The sequence below is a fragment of the Diadema antillarum genome, unplaced genomic scaffold, assembly GCF_040938485.1.
Source record: "Diadema antillarum isolate AM-2024a unplaced genomic scaffold, OU_Dant_1.0 seq00000189_RagTag, whole genome shotgun sequence".
In the NCBI taxonomy this organism is placed as follows: Eukaryota; Metazoa; Echinodermata; class Echinoidea; order Diadematoida; family Diadematidae; genus Diadema; species Diadema antillarum.
Genome location: NW_027271253.1, coordinates 139267 through 162310, shown reverse-complemented (window position 1 = coordinate 162310; position 23044 = coordinate 139267). Strand labels below are relative to the sequence as shown.

Genomic DNA, 23044 nt, shown 5'->3' with positions numbered 1-23044 from the left:
ATATTTGCTTGCCATGTGTTCCAGTACTTGATGTCTTGATTTCCGTGGAATTAAAAACATACGAAACTTATCTTACCTGGCCATGTGCATGAAAAATTACTCAAGCGAAAATATCTACTTTTTCAGTATTCTGACTGGATCTCTAAATACATTTTTTAGCAATGTGATTTGACAAAGAGCCAGCTGACAAAAGCAAGAAACCATGACCAAGACCTTTTTTTTCTCAATCACTAGTCATAAGATGAGCAGATCTTCTCGATCGAATGGATGTGAGAACAAACTCTGACTTTACTTTTTCATGCTCCCATTAGCCAGAGGAAAAAAAAAACTGCCCCCCCACCCCTCCCCCCCCCCCAAAAAAAAAAAAAAAAAAATCATGTAAAATGCAATCATGCAGCTTAGTAGTTGCAGGCAAGTACACAAAAATATTATCATTCACGTTTTTAGTACAACATATATAGAATAGCAGCATTATTTCAGACAATGATTGAAGGTTCGAAGGGATCGTATAGTTTTGGGGGAGACCTAAATTCGGGTTTCTAACATTTTTTGTTGAGATAATGAGAAACCTCTTATGAAATATGAAAGAGAATGTAATTCTAAGGGGGATTCAACATTTATTTGATGAAAGTTGGTTTTCAAATGGCTGAGATATCCAAAACAGAGCAATCCTTATAAAAGGTGGGACCCATCTTTTATTACGAGTGCTTTGTTTTACTTTGTTTTTGGATGTCTCTGCCATTCCAAAACCGATTTTCATCTAATAAACTTTGAATTCCTCTAAGAATGGTATGCTCTGCATTACTGTGGCTTCTTGGTATCTCGCAAGAAGCTAAAAGCCCAATTCTCATCTCCACCAATACTGTACCATCCCTTTAAACATGACGACAAAGGCACATGAGGTCGTGAACAATGGCATACTTTTAACTTATAAAATAACAAAAAGATAACATCGCGTCATCACCTTCTGGGTGGTCTCTTTGGTATTAGCACCGCTCCTCCATAGGATATTGTAATCCCTATTAGCACGCAAACATTACCAAGCCTCATACGTACATTAGGCTGAACAGGGAAATATTTGGTATAATGCCTTATCCAAGATGGATAGCCTGGCAGGATTTGAATCCATGTTCACATGTCCTGAGCACTATCCACAAACCTTGCCCGTTTCTGTGAAGTCTCTACTAAAAGAAATGAGCCCACGAGTTTAAGACAAAATAAAACTCATTTTCCATCACTTGAGAAGTTACTTCCAATAAATTGACAAGGTCTGCCAAGGAACTTACCTGGCTGACTTGATTTGCCAGGATGATGAGTTGTTTTGAAGGAAGTGTTTTGTGTAAACTTTAGAGTAATAATTGACAGTTCAGCTGGCATAAAAGAATTATGTTTTGGCTTTAAATTATGTTTTGGCTTTAAAAAGCCTCACTTTGTCCACATTTTTTCAAACACAGAAATCCAGCAATGGACGTTAGTATCTTTCCCTCGAATTCCCCTACCTGTGGTACAAACAACTCCAAAGACATCATGTTTTACTTATGACATCGCTCAAAAACATACTCGCTACTCCACTACACATCTGATATGGTATGATGGATTCAAATCTGCTCCTATACTTGCAATTATCAAAATATGCAAACAAAAAAGTGACAAAATTAACTTTGGATATTGTCATTTAAGTTGTCCTAAATTTCTGGTCATGTAAAGTGTTTTGCGGTATACACTGTCCTTCACAAAATAGTGTCAAATATGAGAATGTTAAGTTTCCTACCTATACAGCTATATCTTACAATAGATCTTCACCTTTGAATGAAAGACCTTTACATTAGATACGTTCCTCCTGTATATTAAAAAAAAAAAAAAACAGATGAAGATAAAACTTGATGCCCTCCATAAAATATACTCTAACAGGTTATATCCAGCATGTAAATAAAAATATCGACAGTCAATCATGATGACCACATACTGAGTTTGCACCTGCGAAAGAAGGACATATCCAGAGCTGTTAATGACCTTCATACATCAATAATCAAAAATTATATCGTCATACCTTGTGTTGACAGAACTCCAACAAATGAACAGCCCGCTATATTTCTTTATATTCACACACATTGGATAAAAGTTTTAATAGATGCTTTCCTATCTATGAGAAGGCATACAGCAGGGCCATCAGGTGGATGAACACACATCTTTACAGCATAATGCCCTCTGGCACTCCTTTGTGCAGACATGAACAACATACCGGTAGTAGGAAGCACCACACAAGACATGATTTACAACGAATTGACAGTATTACCATGCACTGATTAGCAGCCAAAATGGATCACCAAACAAACTGTTGTGCTTTTCGACTGGGAGGGCGCTATTCACACTATGACTGACAGATTTATGGCATGTCATTGATCCAATTACGCTGAGTATATTTCTGCACGCGGATCCTAAGGGTATTATAAAGGTTTCCAGCATTTCTAGGCAATTGCTGTCTTATAGAATTAGTATCACTTCAGCCCTATTTTGTCCTTATAGAATTTTCTTTTTTTTTGGTGGGAAAATGATCAAAAGCCTCTTCATTATTGAATTTACTGCTGGTTCTAAAATTGGTGAAACATTCTAGAAAATCAATGTTTCCATTTTTTCTCTCAACTGGCATTCATTTATTTATTTATTTTTTTTTTTTTGCTTTTCTTTCCGATTTTGTGCAGATTTGATGAACTTAAGTAGTTTCACCATAATTCTTCTCCAATATGAGGTAAGCAGTGGCATTCTAAGTTGCCAATTTAGTGATTACGAGATGACAATTTTGGCAGCAAACTTCCTCCAGGACTGGATGGGTTAAGAATATGAAATCAGACTGTGGAAAAAACTCTAATGCTTCTAATATTATAGGTCATGGAACTTAAGTGGATATAGTGAAATGCCTGTTTGGATTCATGAAGCGAGTTTCTAAAATTAGATAGTCATATCTCTTTTTCTTTTTAGAGAGATGTTTGCCCATGTCTAGCAAAAAAGCTGAATGCAGTCTTTCATCCGTTACACACAAAACTGTCTTCAAATTGAATTCTGATCCAATTCTCTCCAACATCAGCCCAACTCCTCTTCAAACTCCGCATGCTCACAGCTTTAGTTCAATTGCTTGCCCACTTTGTGACAGCTCTGCTTCCTCTTCACCCCCCCACCTCGGGTGTCACTCTCCCGAGCTCGACGTCGAGTTCTTCCGCTGCACGTGCACCTGCCTGGACCTCGGGCCCATATCGGCTGCGCCGTGCTGCGCCTCGCTCTTGCCCATCGCAGAGCGCGCCTTCCCGATGCTGAAGATGAGGGTGGCCGCGACCTGGATGCCTGCCAGCAGGAAGAAGTAGTATGCCAGGTGGCCCTCATTGATGTTGCCGCCGTCCCGAGAGGTGAACCATTCAATGCCATCCAGTGAGACGAGGGCCATGAGGGCGCTGCCACACAGCGCGCCGATCCCGTTGGACAAGCAGAAGAGGCCCATGATCAGACCCTGCATGGATTTGGGCGCGTGAGAGTAGGCGTACTCCAGCGCTGCAACCAAACACACATAACAATGAGAATACGGTGAAGATTAGAGGGGTATTGACTTATACTCACTTTCCTATATCCCACAGTGGTACAATGGTCATTGGTATTAGTGTTCATTGGTCTCATGACCTTAACATCCCTTGCATAGATCTTCTCACCGGTCACGTTTTTCTAAAACGAATATCAAAATATTTCTTGTTTTTCATATTTCATCATTAATTTCAAGAATGTAATTAGCTTTGATTTCCTTCCATGGGCAATAGACTGGGCTAATCACCTAACGTTGAATAGAATATTTCTTTCTTTCATCTACAGAACAAATGTTACCATACTGTGTGAGACTTACGAACAGGGGGAAGTGGTATAAAATGGTGGTTAATTGTGATCAACTGCATCTTGGAACAAATGCAAACGAAACCTTCAGTTGATCACAAGTTGCATTGTATAAACAAGTTGCGGTTGATAGGAATTCCTGTTTAACATTTTGTACTTTATTTTAAAAGAAAAACATTGTGGATATAGTCCTCATCTATAATACACAATATCACTTGGATAGTTTATTGTCTGTACATAGCACTGGAGATCAATGGTTATTAAAAATACTCTCAAATCAGCAATACATGGCACACTAGCTGGTGGGTAAGTTATTCTAAAGCTGCGGTTTATGATTTAGAAAGCTATGCTACGTGATATTTCAACAAATTGACTCACTTTTGTGAATTTCAGCAACTGAAAAATTAGACATTAATATGACCAAAAAAAAAATCATATTATGGCAATCAGATATTGCAACAATGATTTTGTAGGTATGAGTATCGTCCAGCCATGTTTCCTAAATGAAGAGGTGACAGGCATTTTTATAAGATATTCCTTTTGTGAATGGACACCGAGGCGATCATGCACTACAGGGGAAACTCGATATAACGAGATGGTCGGGACCGAGTCGTTTTCCTCGTTATAGCCGATATCTCGTTATATCAGTAGGCATACAAGAAAGCATAACATAGAGACATTAATTTGCACATGTGGGACTACCCATCATCTTTCAATCAATACTGATAACTTTGTAATGTGTGTGAGGCCTGAGGGAATTACTCACCTTCATGTGTAAGAAGATGTTTTTCGCCAATGAAATCCAATATAAAGAATGTGTTTCTTATTAATTGTAGATATTTGAATTTGTAAATTTATATAGCTTGCGAATGTGTGAAGATCGTCTGTGGATTGGTATGTGGTTATTGCAAGCGTGTGTTATCACTGTAATATGTGGATATGGTCTGCACAATGCTGTATGTGTATGTGACACATTCTGCATTTATGTACATTATGACAGCGTGTGTGAAGATGGGGAATTCCCTACATAGAAAGCCAATCACAGCATCAGATTGCCTCACACCTGCTAAACATCATGATGATGTCATGTATGCATAAGGCCGTCCCACCACATTTTCTGCATGTATCAGTGCGCACACACACACACACACACACACATGTACATGTACAACATGCGGTGCTAGCTGGAGTGCACTGAAGAAAATGCTTGTGTACAAGACACAGTTTTTGGCACATCGAGCTTTACAATCTCGGAACATGATAGCACAGGTGAAGTAAAGCTTTACCCGAAGACATTTTGCTTTACCTCGCTATAACAGGTTTGATTGGCTATGTTTTTCTTTGTTTGGAAATCACAAAATTTATCTCGTTATAGCAGTTATGTCGTTATAGCCGATCTCGCTATGAGAGTAGCGTTTTACATAGACTTGTGTGGAAGGAAATTTGAGACCGGAAAAGTTTCCTCGTAATAACCGATATCTCTTAATAGCAGTGTTCGTTAAACCGAGTTTCCACTGTATAACCCGAGCACATGGCAACATTTTCCTGTATTGCTGAATTTGCAGTCCAACAGCAATTTGCAAAATTCACAAAAATTAAATGTTCGCAAAAAAATAACAGCTTATACAGTATAACATCTTGTCTAGATAAGGAGAGTCAATCTAATGTTTTAAAGAGCCTCCTGCAGTATTGGCGCAGCTCGGTACCTCTAACAGAATCAAATCAAGCCTACCTGCAACACTCGCCAGAGCTTCACTGATGCCAATCAGCACGAACTGGGGAACCTGGCAAAAGATGGTCATGCGAGCTATTGTGAAATTTGTGCCCATGATGTCCTGTGTGTCGTTGCATTTGGGGTCGTTGGCGCAGTCCCGGCGGTAGATCTCCAGCACACCAGCGGCGCACACCCCGAGTATGCTGAAGATCATCCCCACCAGGATACGGTAGAAGAGGGATATGTTGTAGCCCCGCCGCACCAGGCATGGGTAGATGCATCGGTCCAGGATTGGGAGGAGCAGGATTACAATGATGACGTCAAAGATGGCCAGGGATGCCACAGGAAATTTGACCTGAAAAAGCTATAACAAACAGAGGCATCAAAAAGATTTAATGATAACGATGATGATAATGAAAATAACAATAAACATCATCATCATCATCATCATCATCATCATCATCATCATAATACTAACACCTTGTTTTTGTATAGTGCATTTCAGACTTGTTGAGAATTTCAATGCACTTTTCACAGTCTATCAGTACCTCTGTCACTGGATACATTATTTCCATCCAGTACCAACAGTGCTCACTCTCCACTCAGATCCCTGGGAAGCATTCCAGCCATTTGTGGTCATTTTACAGGCTCGTACATGCTGATCAGCCAATCTAAACATTTTCACCCTACCGTGTACCCATCTATACTACTGGGTAGAGAGGAGCAATGTGGACGAAGTGCCACGCTGAGGAGCACGGCTCTGTTTTATCAAAACATATAATCGATTGCAAATTCCCTTACCACACTGGCAGCCATAGACTTATGATAGAAATCAACTATATAATCCCTTATAACTCTTCATAAAACACGGCCCAGATGTGTGGGGCTTCATGGGACTTGAACCCATATCTTTGTGATTCAGAGACAAGTGCTCTGATAACTCTAAGTGCTCTGCTCAACTCCTCAGAATTTAACTTTTCCCCTCATATCGGTTTTGCACTTGCACAAAACAGGTTTTTTTCCTCTGAACATCTACTGTAAAAGTGGATATTTTCGCGTGACTAATTTTTCGCGCTTGGCCGGGTCGGAAGAGTTTCGCGTGTTTTTAATTCCGCGGAATCAAGACATCATGCACAGGCACATATAGCAAGCAAAAATATTCACGTGCTGTTATTTTCGCGCTAGTTTCTGGTTGCGCGAAATGCGCGAAAATTTGAACACCGCGAAAATTTCCACTTTTACAGTATATCGCAAAAATCTAAAGCTCCCTATTGACTCCAATGGTAAACAGATCATGCAAACATCACAACAAACTCCTCATTTTTTCCACCGCTCCCATTTTCATTCGAGCCCTACCACATGCTAGATTCCAGTCAGCAGAGTTACAACTACTATCTGTATAGCAGCTAGACCGCCACGAAGTCGATTGGGATGGCTGCGCTTCTCATGCAGTCACTACATGTGCTGCATTGGTATATGGCTCTCCATTACCTCCGCCATGGGAGGAGGTTAGGTTTTCATTACCGTTGGTTTGTTCGTTAGTTTGTTTGTTTGTCCGTGTGCAAAATAACTCAAAAAGTTGTGCACAGATTTGGATGAAACCTGGGAAGGTTGAGAATGACACAAGTAACAAATGATTAAATTTTGGTAGTGATCCAAGAATTTTGGGGGAATTTATGGAGAATTTTTGATATTTTGACAGGTAGGATCAATGAACTTGGGAGTTCAAGCTGCGCATTCTCGAGGTTTTCAAACGCGCACTAAAGTACGTGCTCTTGTTTCTGCTAGGGCGAGGTGCGCCGTGCAGCTGAGGGTTTATGACGTAACAAAAGCTTCTATATTAGGAAATTGGGCAATTTTTCAGCATGTATACCTATTGGTGGAAATCACTGATCTCTATGGGAGGCGGGGGGGGTATCTCACTGAGCGGCAAACGTTTGCGAACATAGCAAATTCGTGATTTCGCCAGGGTTCGTAAAGGGTTGAAAAAGATTCATTAACAGTTGCAAGAAAGTTCGCAAACGGTTTTTATTGTCGCAAACAGTTTTTCTTGTCCCAAAGAAAATTTGAACATGTTCAAAATTTCTCTGCGAAATTTGCAAATTTGTATTTTCACTAACAGTTGCAAACATTCGCAAAACACTCGTAAGAATTCGCAAACGGTCGTAATACGGTGTCGCTAACATTTTTATTTGATTCGCCACTGCTAGCGAACAAGTAACCATATGGTACCTATATAAAAGCTCCTGAAACAGGCAAGGTTCCACTCTAGGGAAGTTCTTGACATCTCCATCATGTAATTGCTGCAAAAACTTTTCATATTGACCAAAGTCCGTCCTCTGCAACAACCACTCTTTGACCCAAACAGTCTTTCTTTTCTTCTTCCTTTCTTGTTTTTCTTTATCTTCTTTCTCTTATGCTGCACGATATCTGTAGCAACAGCCTGGCAAAGCAGCTCTTCAAGGATAGCAGCACGTTGAGCCTCTTCTTGGCAGAAATTTATTTCCATATACTGGAAATCCATTTGGAACGGCTGTCACAAGAGATCTGAATTCAGTGGAAGGTTGTACGTTCTTTTTATGGGTCTCACGATACACAATCGCCTGGTGCTTTTCTACGTCCCAGAACATTCGCATATTTTCGCAAAGGATTTGCAAACAGTTGCTAATATTCGCAAAACTGTCGCTAACATTTGCAAAATTGTCGCTAACATTTGCTAACAGTCGCTAATAGTCGCCACCTGTGTTTCGCAAACACTTTCGCAAACATTCGCTGAAGTGTTGCTGATTGTTGCTAAACATCGCTAAAAGTCGCTAACTGTCGCTAATGGCAGAAGCGAACCTTGATTTTTCGCAAACATTCGTCAGAAAAATTGGCGAATCTCAAATCGCAAACGTTCGCCGCTCAGTGAGATACCAGCTTTAGGAAGAGCCCGAGGAACTTTTCCCCAGTGGTGGAGAGGAGAAAAATCTCTTTGGGAACAGCAAGATCATCGGTGGAAAGTAGCTGCTTGGCGGAGGTCTGCGCTCTCAGAGTGCTTTTCTAGTTGACATTTTGATGAAGTTTACTGATAATACTGACCTTTAACTCTCTCTGCATGAAAGAAATACTTTCAGCAAATAACTGACTAAAACTTATTTCACACTAGTAGTGGTGGATTCATACTTCTCAAAATAGGATCAATTTGTAGGAACACAGTGTGTGTTTACACCAAAACATTGACAACAGTCTTACTTACCTGACACTAAATAGAACTGAGGCTTGGAACAACAGATCATACCACCATAAAAGCATGCATTATCTTTAAATATAACAAATGATAATCTTAAAGAGACGTGCAGCCTGCTGAATGATGAACAGGACAATAAAAGGAAGGAAAAAAGTAGAAAGGAATGAAAAACGAGAAAGGAAAGAAAATCCCTGTAAAAGAAAGTCTGCAGGCATTTCACAACAGAAATGAGAAAACGTAAGTACTTACTGCAGCCACCCGTCCTGTAAACAGTGATAAATCCATATGAACTCCTTGGAGAACAAATGTACTCTGCATCTGGAATACGGGAGAGAGAAAAAAAAATTCAAATCTTAGCCCGTTGAGGACGAGTCCAGAGTATACTCGTGCAAGCGTCTATGGGAAATGCGTGTTGTAGTAAAATCAGCCTGTCCACAATGGGTTAATATGTGACCGAATATACAAAATTCAACAAGAAGTCAAATTCTGAATTAGGAGACCTTCAGCTTTAAAATGATGTAAAACTCATCAATATGGCGTGTTTCTAACCCACCAAAATAGTGAGGAAAAAACACGTATGAGCTGATGCTGCTTGTAAAACAAGCGGCTTTATAATTCCAAGTGCACCAAGTCACCCTTTGTTGTGTGTGGAATATTCAGACCCCAAAGAGACTACGGTAAATGGATTAACATCATATTCTACCTTATACTTTGGTGCACTCATTAACAACAGTTTATTCAAGATTATATTAAGTTTCGTGCTGCTCTTTTAAAGGCTTCCATCTTGGTACATTTCAAGCACACTTTCAAATACAAAATGTATCTCGCGGGTGAAAATAAGGGATGTAAAACTGTTGTAATTACTATGGATGTTTAATTCTTTGCCTCCATTCTTTTTATCATTCTGTCCGGAAATACCCAAAACCCCAAATCAGCAGAGTTGACTCCAAATGCAAATGCAAAACTGCAACTACAACATCCCCTCCTCCCCACCCCCAACTCAAATTGTTCTTGCTATGTTGTTATGCTTTTGAAATAACATGTGAAAGGAATCATGCGTTTAGTTTCATTTTTTTAGTTCAAGAAGGAGGCAAAGATCAGTAAAGATTTGTGTGCAGTGGGCTGGATTTGCACCAGGTCCTGTAATATCCCCCAAATGGTCCCTTCCCACCAACCCCCACTCAGTGCACTGCATAAAGAAGGGACTCCCGCCCGCCCTACCCAACTATTGGTCATCCAGTATGGGATGAGGAAGATTATTCAAGGAGGCAAAAATCAGTGAATATCTGCATGCAATGGGGTGGATTTGCACCTGCACTATCCCCTAAATGGTCCCTTTTCTCCAACCCCACCCAGTGCAATGCATATAGAAGGGACTCCCTTCCACCCCTACCCAACTAGCAGGTCATCCAGTATGGGATGAGGAAGATTATTCAACAAGGAGGCAAAAATCAGTGAAGATGTGCTTACAATAGGTTGGATTTTGCACCTGTATTATCCCTCATATCCACCCCCCTCCCCCATCCGGAGTCATGCAGAAAGAAGAGGACCCCCATACCTGGTAGTAAGTCATCCAGTATGGGATGAGGAAGATTATTCAAGGAGGCAAATATTAGTGAATATTCACGTCCAATGAGATGAATTGCACCTGCAATATCCCCCCAAACCATCCCCTCCCCTCCAACTCCACACCTGGGGTGATGCAGAAAGAAGAGTACTCCCACGTGCACCTACCTGGCAGTAGAACATCTAATATGGGTTGAGGGAAATTGTTTTATGAAGGAGGCAAAAATGAGGGAAGATATATACATGCAATGGGGTGGCTTTGCACCCGTAACTTCTCTCAAATGCTCACCTCCCCTACAACCCCCCACAGGAGTGATGCAGAAGAGAGAGGACTCCTTCCCCCACCCGCCCACCCCACCCAGTAGTAGGACATCCAGTATGGGATGAAGAGGATTTCTCAAGGAGGAGGCAAAAATCAGTGAAGATATAAACATACATGCAATGGGGTGGCTTTGCACCTGCACCATCCCCAAATGGTCCCATCCCCTCCACGAGGACTCCCACCCATCCACCTCCCCTTACCTGGTAGTAGGACATCCAGTACGGGATGAGGAGGATGAAGACACCGATGACCTTCTTGAGGCTCTTGACATCCTCCACCATGGAGTCATGGAAGCTGCCTCCGTATCTCTTCTTGGCCATGTCCAGGAAGGTGATCTTTGGACATGCGGTCAGCATGTGGCTACTGCAGGGTGGGGTGGAAGCAGAGGAGGAAAAGTCATGAGTCAATCCACAGGGAGGGAGGAATTTAGATGGATAGACGAATGTACGTATTGACAATATCTATCTTTCGATATATCTATTCATCTATTCTGTCTGCCTTACTTTCCTCTATCCATCTATTTACCTTTCTATCTTTCTATTCCTATTTTATCTATCTACAACACTTCTATGTATCCATCTATCTATCTATCTATCTATCTATCTATCTATCTATCTATCTATCTATCTATCTATCTATCTAACTATATACTTATATATATGCAGAGCTAAAACAAGAAACAAGCTAATGGAGGATTACCAGTAAATGAATAAATCTCATATCACTGAATAAACTTGGTGCATATCACATGAGGGGAAACATGGGAACAAGAAAAGAATACAACCTTAGCGCTACTGAGCAAATCCAGTCCATGTGTGATAGATGGAATTAAACACGGCAAATCAGTTGAATGAACTTCCTTTTGGTGTAGGTGAGATTGTTGGTCTGTAGTTGCATTTAAGGTGACAGAGGAATTAAACTTTGTACTTTGTGTATTGAAACATCTGGAATGTTAAGAGCAGTTTTGGTGCAACCACGTGAATCTTGGTTACCAAACTGAAATCAGCAAAGGATTTGACAAGCCCAGGGTAACTAAAACAGATTATAAAATGGGCTTTAGAATCTCTGAAATCTGATTGGTCAATTGTCATGCATTGATTTTTAATGATCCACACTGAGCCATGCATCCGGTAAACTCCGAACGCATGGCCATGCGTCCGGCAAAATCTGAATGCATGGTTCAAGTCTTGTATAGTGTTGTAGGTGTACCAGATGCATGATGGGGAAAATGTTTGTATTTAATGAATTTATGGGCCTACTTTATAACACAAATGATGGACAGGCCTATTTTGTGGATCAATGAGAATTGGAAGTTCTCGTTTAACTTTGGAATGGTCTAAAACCCACTCACTGCACTCGTGGGTTTAAACAGTTCCAAAGTTAAACTTGCGCATCCAATTCTCACCGATCCACTCAGTCCTATGCATCATTTGTATACTAGCACGTTGGCAGAACAAGGCACCTGGCTACTACAAAAGGCATAAAGCTCCTACAAAAGTGCCCATTCAGGTTAAAGGGGATGGCTAGTAACCGATCAGTGGGAATCAGTGGGAATGCTGAGGGATGATTGTTCCGATCCTTGTGGGATTCATTTAAGAGTACATTATATATCTACTGTTGTGTGAAAATTATTTGCTTCAGAATGGTCTCATATTCAAGTAATGTGCAGATTAATGCCCCGTCACTGACCAGGGACGCTTACCTGGAAACATTAAACTGCACATTACTTGAATATGAGACCATTCTGAAGCAAATAATTTTCACACAAGAATAGATATATAATGTACTCTTAAATGAACCCCACAAGGATCGGAACAATCATCCTCCAGCATTCCCACTGATTCCCACTGATCAGTTACTAGCCATCCCCTTTAAAGGCAGAAATGTTTTGGTGTCACACACTGATGACAGCATTTTATGTCTCTTTATTAAAAATATACCTCAAACAAAGTGACACTTAGGGGCGGATCCAGGAATATTGTAAAGGGGGGGGTGCAACTAATACATCTGGTGCCACTTCTGGGTTTCATTTCATTTTTTTTCTATTTATTTCTTTGTTTTTAACAAAAAATAAAGGGGGGCCTGCACCGGTTGCACCCCCCCCCCCCCCCCCATGGATCTGCCACTGACACTTCACATGTGTCAGACCCCCTAACCTTTCTGACTGAAAAATAGGGATGATTTGGCACAAAAACAGAAAAAGAAAGAGCAGTTTCTATAGGAGTGTCAGTGCAGTAAAATTATCAAGAAAAACGGGAAACTTCTATTGAAACAAAAGCTGGGAACGATCAAAATTCAGATTCTCTCCTCCAATATTCATAATGGTTGGAAGGTCTGCATGTATCGAGGCATTGGCTTGTGTTGCTTTGCCCCTTGTCTCTACCACTCTGGCCGGCAGCTGACCGCGCTGGACCATGGCGTACCTGACTCTCCTCCTGTTCGTCTCTTTCCGCAGCCCTCTCCGTTTGAAGGCCTCCCCGATGATCTTGAACGTGTTGGGAAGAACACTCCCCGTCGGTTTCCTCATCAAGTACGTACACTTTCCGCTGACGAAGACAAACAGTGCCAGGACCAGCGAGCCAGCCACAATCGCATAGCCTGCAAAAGCAGAAAAAAAAAAATATGCAGGGTATTACAACAGTTACTTCTCCTACTGGTCTGAATTAGAAATTTGGGCACTGGCTGGACACTTTTTTTAAAGGACAAGTCCACCTTTATATGCATGTGGATTGAATGAATGCAACAATATTAGTAGAACACATCAGTGAAAGTTTGGGGAAAATCAGACAATCCATTAAAAAGTTGTGAATTTTTTAAGTATCTGCGCAGTCACTGCTGGATGTGAAGACTACTACAGTGTATGATGTCATACACGTACGATATAAAGAAAATAAAAAGAGAATTTCACAAAACTTTGCTGTTTGAATAAAGTGCACATTTCTTTGACTTGTTACTGACATATTATTTTCCCTGCCTTCTGAAAGAGAGAAGTCAAGTGTTCTCTTGTTATGCGAGAAAAGTGAAAATATGTTGAATTTTCTTTATTCTTTCTTTATATCATTGTACACATGTGACATCACAAGCTACAGTATTCTATAGTCTTCTCATCCAGCGTTGAGTGAGCAGAAACTTCAAGAATTTGTGACTTTTGATCGGATAGTCCGATTTTCCTCAAACTCTCACTGATGTATTTTACTAATATTGCTGCATTCACTCAACCCACACGTCTATGAGGGTGAACGTGTCCTTTAACAGGCAAAGTGCCCATTCAAACAACTTGCCCCACAGCGGGTAAAATAAGATGCTCTTGGTAAGTTGCAAGAGGGCAACTTAAGAACTTAACAACCAAGAAAGGTTAAGGGGTGTGTGCACAGGTTAGCCACTTAAAGGTACTGATTACCATTGGGAGCAGTGATTTAAAAAATGTTTGAGATATCACATTTAATGCTTATGTGTAGGTCAGTTGTATAACAAAACATTCTACCATGTAAACATTTTGCAATAAAGCCTTAAATAAAGGAGATATTACTGTTTGTCTCACTCAACCATGACTGCAGACAGTTTAGTCTAGAAACTTTTTTTATTGTAACTATTGTTCACATTTTGTATATTTATCGATACTTAACATTGATTATACTGATTCAAATTTTTACACTGGTTGTTTCTATCCCTAACTCATATTTTAGAACTATTTGGAAGCACTAAAGCTGACTTTTTGTTTCATCTACAAATGGTAAATTATGCCTTTAAAAGCCACAATATCACAATTGACAGAAATGAATGAAAGTCATTATCAATCCTCATAATACATTCATTTGAATAACTGCATGGAACAAGGCTCCAGTCAATCACCTTTGGGGATTTTAGATCATGCTATGGCAACCTATGGGTGTGGCCACTCACAAGTTCATCCCTGAAACTTCTGGTCACTCTGGATACAACTAAAATCCTTATTAATGTTACTTATATCATAGGATTGTTTTATTCCCTGCCTCTTCTTATTTTTCTTTCATTTCTATTTCTTCCTTTTATTATCCTCATTAACACTGTAATCATTTTTAAAGAAATATCAGATTATCATCATAATTACAGATGAAGCACTGTTAGGCAAACAAAGTTAGTATATCATCCAACAGCTCCAATGTCACACCTGGACAGGTGAGGTCAAAATCTAGGAGGCATTTTAATCAAAAACTAGTTTTCCTCTCACAGACCTATGAAGAAGCTGACATTCTGCTGTACGTAGGCCACCCCAGCCAGAGCGAGGAGCGAACCAATGTTGATGGCCCAGTAGAACCAGTTGAAGAAGGTCCGTATCATGTCTGGTCCTTCGTGCTTGACCTTTGGACAATGGAAGGTGGAAGCAGTGAAATATAATATTATTGTTGAATTGAATTGATTTGATTTGAATTGATGTGGCAAAATTGTAAATCATCTTGATAGCTGATATCGCACAGCAAACCAACATCACATGTAAAGTTACAACTGTAGATATAAGTGTCATTAAGAAACAACTGCAATAATATGTCAGGGAGTCTATTTTGAATACTCCTACAAGGTGGAATGCACCACACATGTATGGCTTTATATCAACACTTTTGATATTTAATGAGCAATACAGTACTCTCCGCATAATTGGGTAGGCTCGGGAAGAGGGTTTCTTACCCGATTAAGCGGAGTACCCGATTAACAGAAGAACACGTCTCATTCACAATTGACACACACAATATGTATGTACGCATGCATTGTACACTGCACCAAACACCTACACTGTATGCTTAACACGCGTGCTTGCACGGCACATTATACTTACCTTACACTTGTTCAGTCACGAGCAATAATTTTACACTCTTTTTATGTACAAATATGTCTTCAGAAAACTTTGTCGTTAGACTATATAGACTCCTCGCCAACACGCAGGCGTTTTCCTAAATGAACACGTCTCTTTGCATGCACTAGTCACGTAGAATGTCAGGTTACTTTTCAAGAAGTGACTAGGGAAAAGCAAAATTATGGAGCTGGTGCATGGCCTGATTTTCGTTGTGAACTTCTTGTATTGTGAATGTTGTTGCGGAGCAAGGGTGGAGAGCAAGTGTGTTCAACTCCTGTCTGTCTATGCAGTTGTGAGTGCCAGCTACATGTGTAATGTTCGTTTACGTAAGTCGGTACTGGTACATGTGTTTTCATGTTTAATCACTCCCCAAATGATCAGTCTCCTTTGCAAATTAAGCAGAGAATGTGATTAGCCGTGGAAAATTTGACATTCATGATTTCTTAGAGTGTTATATCTGCAAATAAAATATGGGTAGAAATTAGATAAGAAGAAAATTATTTACCCATTTATGCGGAGAGGCAACCCGATTATCTGGTAATTTTAATGTGCATTGGAACTGATTTTGACATTACTACCCAATTAAACGGAGTACCCGTTTAAGCAATACCCGATTACGCGGAGAGTACTGTATTTACAATTTTTCTCCTCGTCGCTTGCCCGGAAGAAGGGAACGAGCGCGCGAATACGCGTAAAAATAGATTTCGAGAAAAGACCTGCATGAGGTAAGATCATAAGCAATATCATAAGATTTGTAGATTATTCATTATAGCCACTTTAGCTAGTACCAAATTGGAATATTATCTGTTCACTTGTGAATTTTCAGCAGTATTGATATTCAAATATCAAAGATATAGTCAATTGAAACTTTAAATTGCGATTTTCTCGAAATCTATTTTTTACGCGTATTCGCGCGCTCGTTCCCTTCTTCCGGGCAAGCGACGTCCTGTTCATGAACAAATGGTATGGCATGGACACTCTAGAAAGACAGCAAGATGTTTCTTTTTTGATATTTTCATTTCATTCTGGGAAAGTACACACTTCCTTGTCTTGTACCTGATGTATGAAGGTAAATTTACTATTCTCCACTTTAGAATCCAGTCTATATTAGCAATTAAGAGGATATGGATGATCAGCAAACAAACTAGCATGAGGTGTAAATAGCTATTTGTTTTGTGTTTTTGCTTCTGTTCTGTTTACAGATTACTGGACCTTACAAAACACTAGCAATGAATAGTTAACTAGAAATGTCGCAATGGCGACTGGTATGCTTCCGCCATAATGCATGATTCTCCTTATATGTCTAGATAGTATATGTGGACAATGTGTGATTACATTTTCACAAAATTGGCAAAATATTAGAATGACAAGTTTGTCACAAATGTGTTGAATATTTACCTCCCTTGACCTAGGTTAAATTGGATGAATAGGAGAGCATGTATCTGGGGATTTAAGGACTTTAACTTGACTTTGACCCATTCATAAGTTTGTGCATTGAGTACTTTTCAAGGTAGGGAGAAAAAGCAAAATTTCTGTATTGAATAGTAAATTGTTACCATTTTCATCTGGACTTTGACCCTAAGATTCATACGATAATCACTGTCAGGCAGAACATGCATAAATATGTAGTAAGTTTCAAGACAACTTGAGCCACTTCCGAGATATGGAGGAAAAAGCTAGTTCAGCACTTTCACTTGATCTTTGACCTTTTGACCTTTGAGGCAAAAAAAGAACAAAAGAGAAAAAAAGGAACTTTCCAGAGAATCTCTATTAGGTTATACATGCATACACCAAGTGTTTAAAAAAATAATCCTGCTGGCATTGCATAAATATGAGGGAAATAGTAACATTTTGAAGGGTTGCCTTTGACCTTGACCCCTGACCTTTGACCCCATGAACTCTTAATTCTCTAGATAATCACTGCCAGTTAGTACAAGTATACTATGTTCTATAAAGATACCTTGAACAATTTCCAAGGTACGGACAAAAAAAGTGAAGTTTTAATATTTTTACTGGACCTTTTGACCTTTAACCTTTGACCTCATGACCCCAGACTTTCACCAGAGAATCTAAATTGGGTAATACACGTATACACTAAGTTTCAAGAAAATATCCTCAGGCATTGCATAGATATGGTGAAAATAGTGAAATTTTACATATTTGACCTTGACCTTTTGACCTTTAACCTTGAACATGTGCTCCCAAAACTTGGTAGGCACAACTTCACCCCTCATACACATACATGCCAAGTTTCATTAGGATACCTCAAAAGGTTTTTAAGTTATGCTGTCCACAAAATTCATTACGGACGGACGGAAGGACGGACGGACGGACAGACGGACGGACAGACGGACGGACGGACGGACAACCCGAAAACATAATGCCTCTGGCACCACTTCGTGGCGGAGACGTAACAATACATAAAAAGATATAGCCACAAAAGCAAGCACTGAAATAGGGTTTCTGGGATGAAACTTTGTATCCTAGATTCTTGAAAGGTTAGTCTGCTTTCCTAATAATCCTTCAATGACTGTTTGTCTGATCTTTTTGCATTCACCAAAACAAAATCCACATTTAAAATGTTGTTTGGGGACTCTTGTCCCCCAATACTGGACTGCCAGCAGGTATATTGTATAGATCTGTGACCTTAACTATCAGCTTCTTGTCTGTATGTACAGTAAGCGTTCATTATTGCAAATACAATGTCCATTCTATCCAAAGATAGGAATGTTTGACCCCCCAAAAAAAACAACAACAACAACACAAAAACAAACATACATACATACATACATACATACATACATTTGTATACATATACAAAGAACAAGCAAACAAACAACCTGCAAGTTGTTTTAAATCTTTCCATTTCAAGATGGGAAAACTCCCTGTTGCCTCAAAAATTCATCTTAATATGGAAAGAGCTTTCTTTTTGTAATTTACTCCTCTTGGCATGTTTTCCTTACTAATTGGCATGGATATCATTGATCAGGGATTAATAAGGGTCATCCTCCTAATCCTTATTGTGCATCACAATGAGTATTTGTGCAAGATGGACACACTGCTACACCTGACTGGGTTGCACATCAACCAACAAATTTAGGGAGGATATTGTCTGAATAGTAACGTAATAGCACAGCAAGTGACAGTCTATGAAACTATGGACATACCCTCCCAATGATAACTGTGAGATATCATCAATAACACACAGACACAGACACACACACACACACACACACACACACACACACACACACACACACACACACACACAAAATCACTTGCATACATAACTTCCATGAAGCACTTGCAAAATTTAATCTATTTAACTATTCAAACTTTGAACTGCCAATTATACTTTCAATCTGATCTGCCGTGTTGAAAAACCATATGTTGAAATGTTCAAAGTAAGAAACATAAAACATTTACACCCATAAGAAACATAAAACATGCGAGTTCCATCAATAAGTTCAAAACTTTTTAAAAAACGTATCTGTTCAGAAAGTAACATAGTGATTGTAGATGATGATTAATGCAGCATTTTACAGTTTCTGTAAAATGTAATCTTTTTTGTATGTTTCTTTGTCTCCCTCCAAAGCGCATAGAGACCTTGCCAAAGGTATTATGCACTATATAAGAATGGTAATAATCATAATAATAATATTAATAATAATAAAAAGCTCGTGGAAGAGGGCTATCACAACTCTCATGAAGTTTTGGCTCAGTCGTTGCCGCATCTACCTCCCATTCCATATAACCTGGGTTCAATCCTTTGAGTCTAACTGAACAATGTTGTGTGTCCGATCATACCATCCCCCCCCCCCCCCCCAACTACAGTGTAGAATAAATTGTAAGAGGCAAAACACTCTGTCCCTCAGCTAGGACATAAAATGGAGGTCCGTGTGCCAGAGATTCACAACTTAGGCACATAAAAATCTTGCTTCATTCATTCATTCATCATAAAGAGCAGGGTGCATAACTCAGTGAAGAAGAGTAGTCTCACATCAAACTGAACCCCATGGAAGACCAGCTGAATATGGGCTCTCCAGCCATCTTCTCAGATAGAAAATTAAACAAAAAATCAAACAACATTTGGGTTTGAAGTTGATTTACACATACACTTGAGATTAGCACACATTGCAAGTGCCCTCAAGTAGGTCATATTTGAGCAATGATGTTTTCATTTTAATAACAAGGGTCAGATGTACTGGACTGCCCCCCCCCCCCCCCCCCCCCCGAATCCTGAGATTCAGAGAAGCAACCTCTTACAACAAGAAATATCATTTATTTATTTCTACATCAATAAAACCAACCAGAATGTCCCTGAAGACAAGAATTATCTTTAAAGGGGAAGGCTAGTAACTGATCAGTGGGAATCAGTGGAAATGCTGGGAGATGATTGTTCCAATCCTTACGGGATTCATTCAAGAGTTCATTGTATATCTATTGTTGTGTGAAAATGATTTGCTTCAGAATGGTCTCATATTCAAGTAATGTGCAGTTTAATGCTTCCAGGTTAGCGTCCCTGGTCAGTGACGGAGCATTAATCTGCACATTACTTGAATATGAGACCGTTCTGAAGCAAATCATTTTCACACAACAATAGATATACAATGAACTCTTGAATGAATCCCATAAGGATTGGAACAATCATCTCCCAGCATTTCCACTGATTCCCACTGATCAGTTACTAGCCTTCCCGTTTAAAGACTGTCAAAAAAGGTGTCTGCACAAACAATCTTCACAATCTTTTTTTTTTTCTGATAAGGCAATTGCTTATTTCTGCATAAATTACAAGACACCACCCACAAACAAAATAATTTACAAAATCAGAAATAGAGGTATATGCATTAATCTGCTGTACTTAACTCTCAGTACAAATTTAGGTAATTATATATCTTTCTCAGCATTCATTACTGTCACAGGGGAGGTTACTGATTAAAGATTACTGCTGAAAGAAATCGACAGATGTATGTAGCAGATATGGTAAAAACTGCAGGACAAAGTTCCCAGGTTGCAAAGCACACAAACAAGGGAACAGGGAATGAATTACATTGTATTTATATGGTTTACAATGAAAACAAGCCCCAGTGGTCAAGAGCAGAGGAAATGATCCTGCATTGAACATCACTCTTGTACTTTAAATCATATGTTCCACCTGCATTGCTTCCTGAAAACAAACCAAGTGGCGGATCTAAGGGGGAGGGGGGGGGGGGTTGTATTGTGTTGTTGATGCCAGGAAAACATCATTTACACTGTACAGGGATTCAAAACAAAACAAAACAAAACAAATAAACAAATAAATAAATAAGTGAAATTGCTGAGTGGGGGAACCTTCCCCTCCCCCCCCCCCCCCCCCCCCCAGCAATTGGTCCTGACACCCACACATTGTGTCGTCACCACTATGGTTATGTCACTTTTGAGTCTTCACATAAAAACTTTCTACTCTATACTCATCTGCTATTCAAAGCACATAGGTATGTGTTTCAGTCTAGAGATCTGCAAGAACTCTCTAGGAAAGAAAAGCTTACTCATACAATTGTAGACCTGTGTTAGGATTGGATTTTTGAACTGTATGTTTCTTTCATTTCTGGGGATTGCCAACAGCATACATTTAAAAGATACGCTTTCTAAAATCAATTATGATGACACTCTACAACGAAGCAACTTAACAGAGACTATCTAGATAAAGGGACTTGTACTTCTGCAAGTACACATGTACACTTTACAGTGCAGTATGTACATTATACTTTAATAAGGTAATCCCGCATCAAAAACATGGGTAATAAGGGGGGAGGGGGGGGGGGGGTTGCCACATTAACTGGGCCTAACTTGTGGAGTCAGCCAAGCTAACAAAGTAGATCTGAACTGACCCCAGAATACATTGTATGAAATACCCTACACACCTGTGTATAGATATATGTACAGTTGTACTTAGCTGAATGCTGATTGTTATCTCTAGTGTACTACTGGTGTAAGCTGTGTATGATCCTTGCTTGGCAAACATATGGCAGATAACAAAGCAATTTACAACATATGATGAATCTGTCAGCAGTGACCAAGTTATGAGGGGGGGGGGGGGGGTAGTGCATTCATTCTAGTAATCTACAGTACAGCTGTAACTCTGTCATTCTCTGGTGATAACAGTGCAGTCAGGTACTGTAATTCTATAGAATTGTGACAAGAACGGTAAAAAAAAAGGATGAAATCAACATTTGTATGTGGACTTATTAAGGGTAATACTATGTGATGTCATGTGATGTTAAATTTGTGATTCAACCCCAAATGCCAAAAAAAAAAAAAGCATCGCGAAAGAAACCATTTTTACAGCAGTAGTCTCCTTATCTAGTGATGGTGACAACAAAACTTTAAACAGTTCATAACTTTGAAATAGACTGTCCAATTTTTCTTCACACTTTCACCTATTGATGTGTTGGCTGCTATTTGCTGTTTTTACTCAATCCGTATTTATCGTTGCTCTGGCTTCCTTTAATTCCTGCTCAGGAAGATTTGTAATATATATTCCCTCAAACTCACCTGTTCAGCCCCAAAGGGGGACAAGTTTGCCCTCATGGAGCCCCCAGCTATGGCTGTCAGGACGATCCCGGTAAGTAGTGGCCACAGGCATAGCACTGTCTTTTCCGTGGGTGGACCGACTAGTGTCTCTGTGTTGTTTATACCCGTCAAGTCTGTGCTGTTGTGTTTGCTCTGCTCACAATTGCAGAGCCTCTCTAAAAACTCCTTATCGTCTGCAGCTTTCCCCAGGAGGAGGAAAAAGACAATACCACACGAGTAGATGACGAGGCTGATCCAGATCGTCCTGAACCTTCCGAGACAGGTGTCGGCGACCAGGCCCCCGATGACGGAGAAGATGTAGGAGAGGCCCGTGAATGCAAAGAAGATGTGGGAGGCCTTGGACGCAATCCAATTAAAAGGCTTGCCAATCAGAAACATGATGAGGTTGGACACGATCCCGTAATACGCCAGCCTCTCCAGCATCTCAGTCAAGAGGATTGTCCCGCAGGCCAATCGTCGCTTGCTGCGGGAAATGTTGTAGATGACGGGGGTCTGCGGCGGGTCAAACACCCCTTCTTCGGAGATCGTCCGCATCAGGGGACGTCGCTCTTCGGGTTCATACTCCATTGTGGCTCTCGACGTCCACGCTAGCCTTACTGGCAATGGATGTGTGTCTTTTGCTGGGATGTATCAGCTGCGCATACAATCTATGCTCACTCACATGCTTGAATACCTGAAATGACAAAGGAAATTACAAACTGGATAGTTGCCATGGTAATAGGAAAGAAATGTATCCCACCTCATGTGAGGCTTGAAATTTGAATCTATAGCTATATTCGGTCAGCAAGTTTTGGGTAAAATTTGACACACGAGCTGGCTGTAACACATACTTTCTACAGGTAATCAAATCATGTCAGACATCTATTTAGGGAAAAAAAAGAAACAACAGGAAAACCAAAAACCTCAATGACAACAACACAATGAATGCTTGAACCA

At 40.0% G+C, this 23044-nt stretch overlaps 1 protein-coding gene across 1 annotated transcript; it reads right to left on the bottom strand.

The window, feature by feature from the left end:
- Positions 1–2254: 2254 nt before the first annotated feature.
- LOC139728646 (solute carrier family 15 member 4-like) lies at positions 2255–22675 on the bottom strand. Its single transcript, XM_071639583.1, has 7 exons — positions 22070–22675; positions 14919–15045; positions 13128–13302; positions 10905–11067; positions 9066–9134; positions 5606–5951; positions 2255–3543 (listed from the first exon to the last, which is right to left on the bottom strand). The coding sequence occupies exons 1-7, from the start codon at positions 22673–22675 to the stop codon at positions 3185–3187; spliced, it is 1845 nt and encodes a 614-aa protein (XP_071495684.1). The 3' UTR covers positions 2255–3184.
- Between the last annotated feature and the right edge of the window lie 369 nt (positions 22676–23044).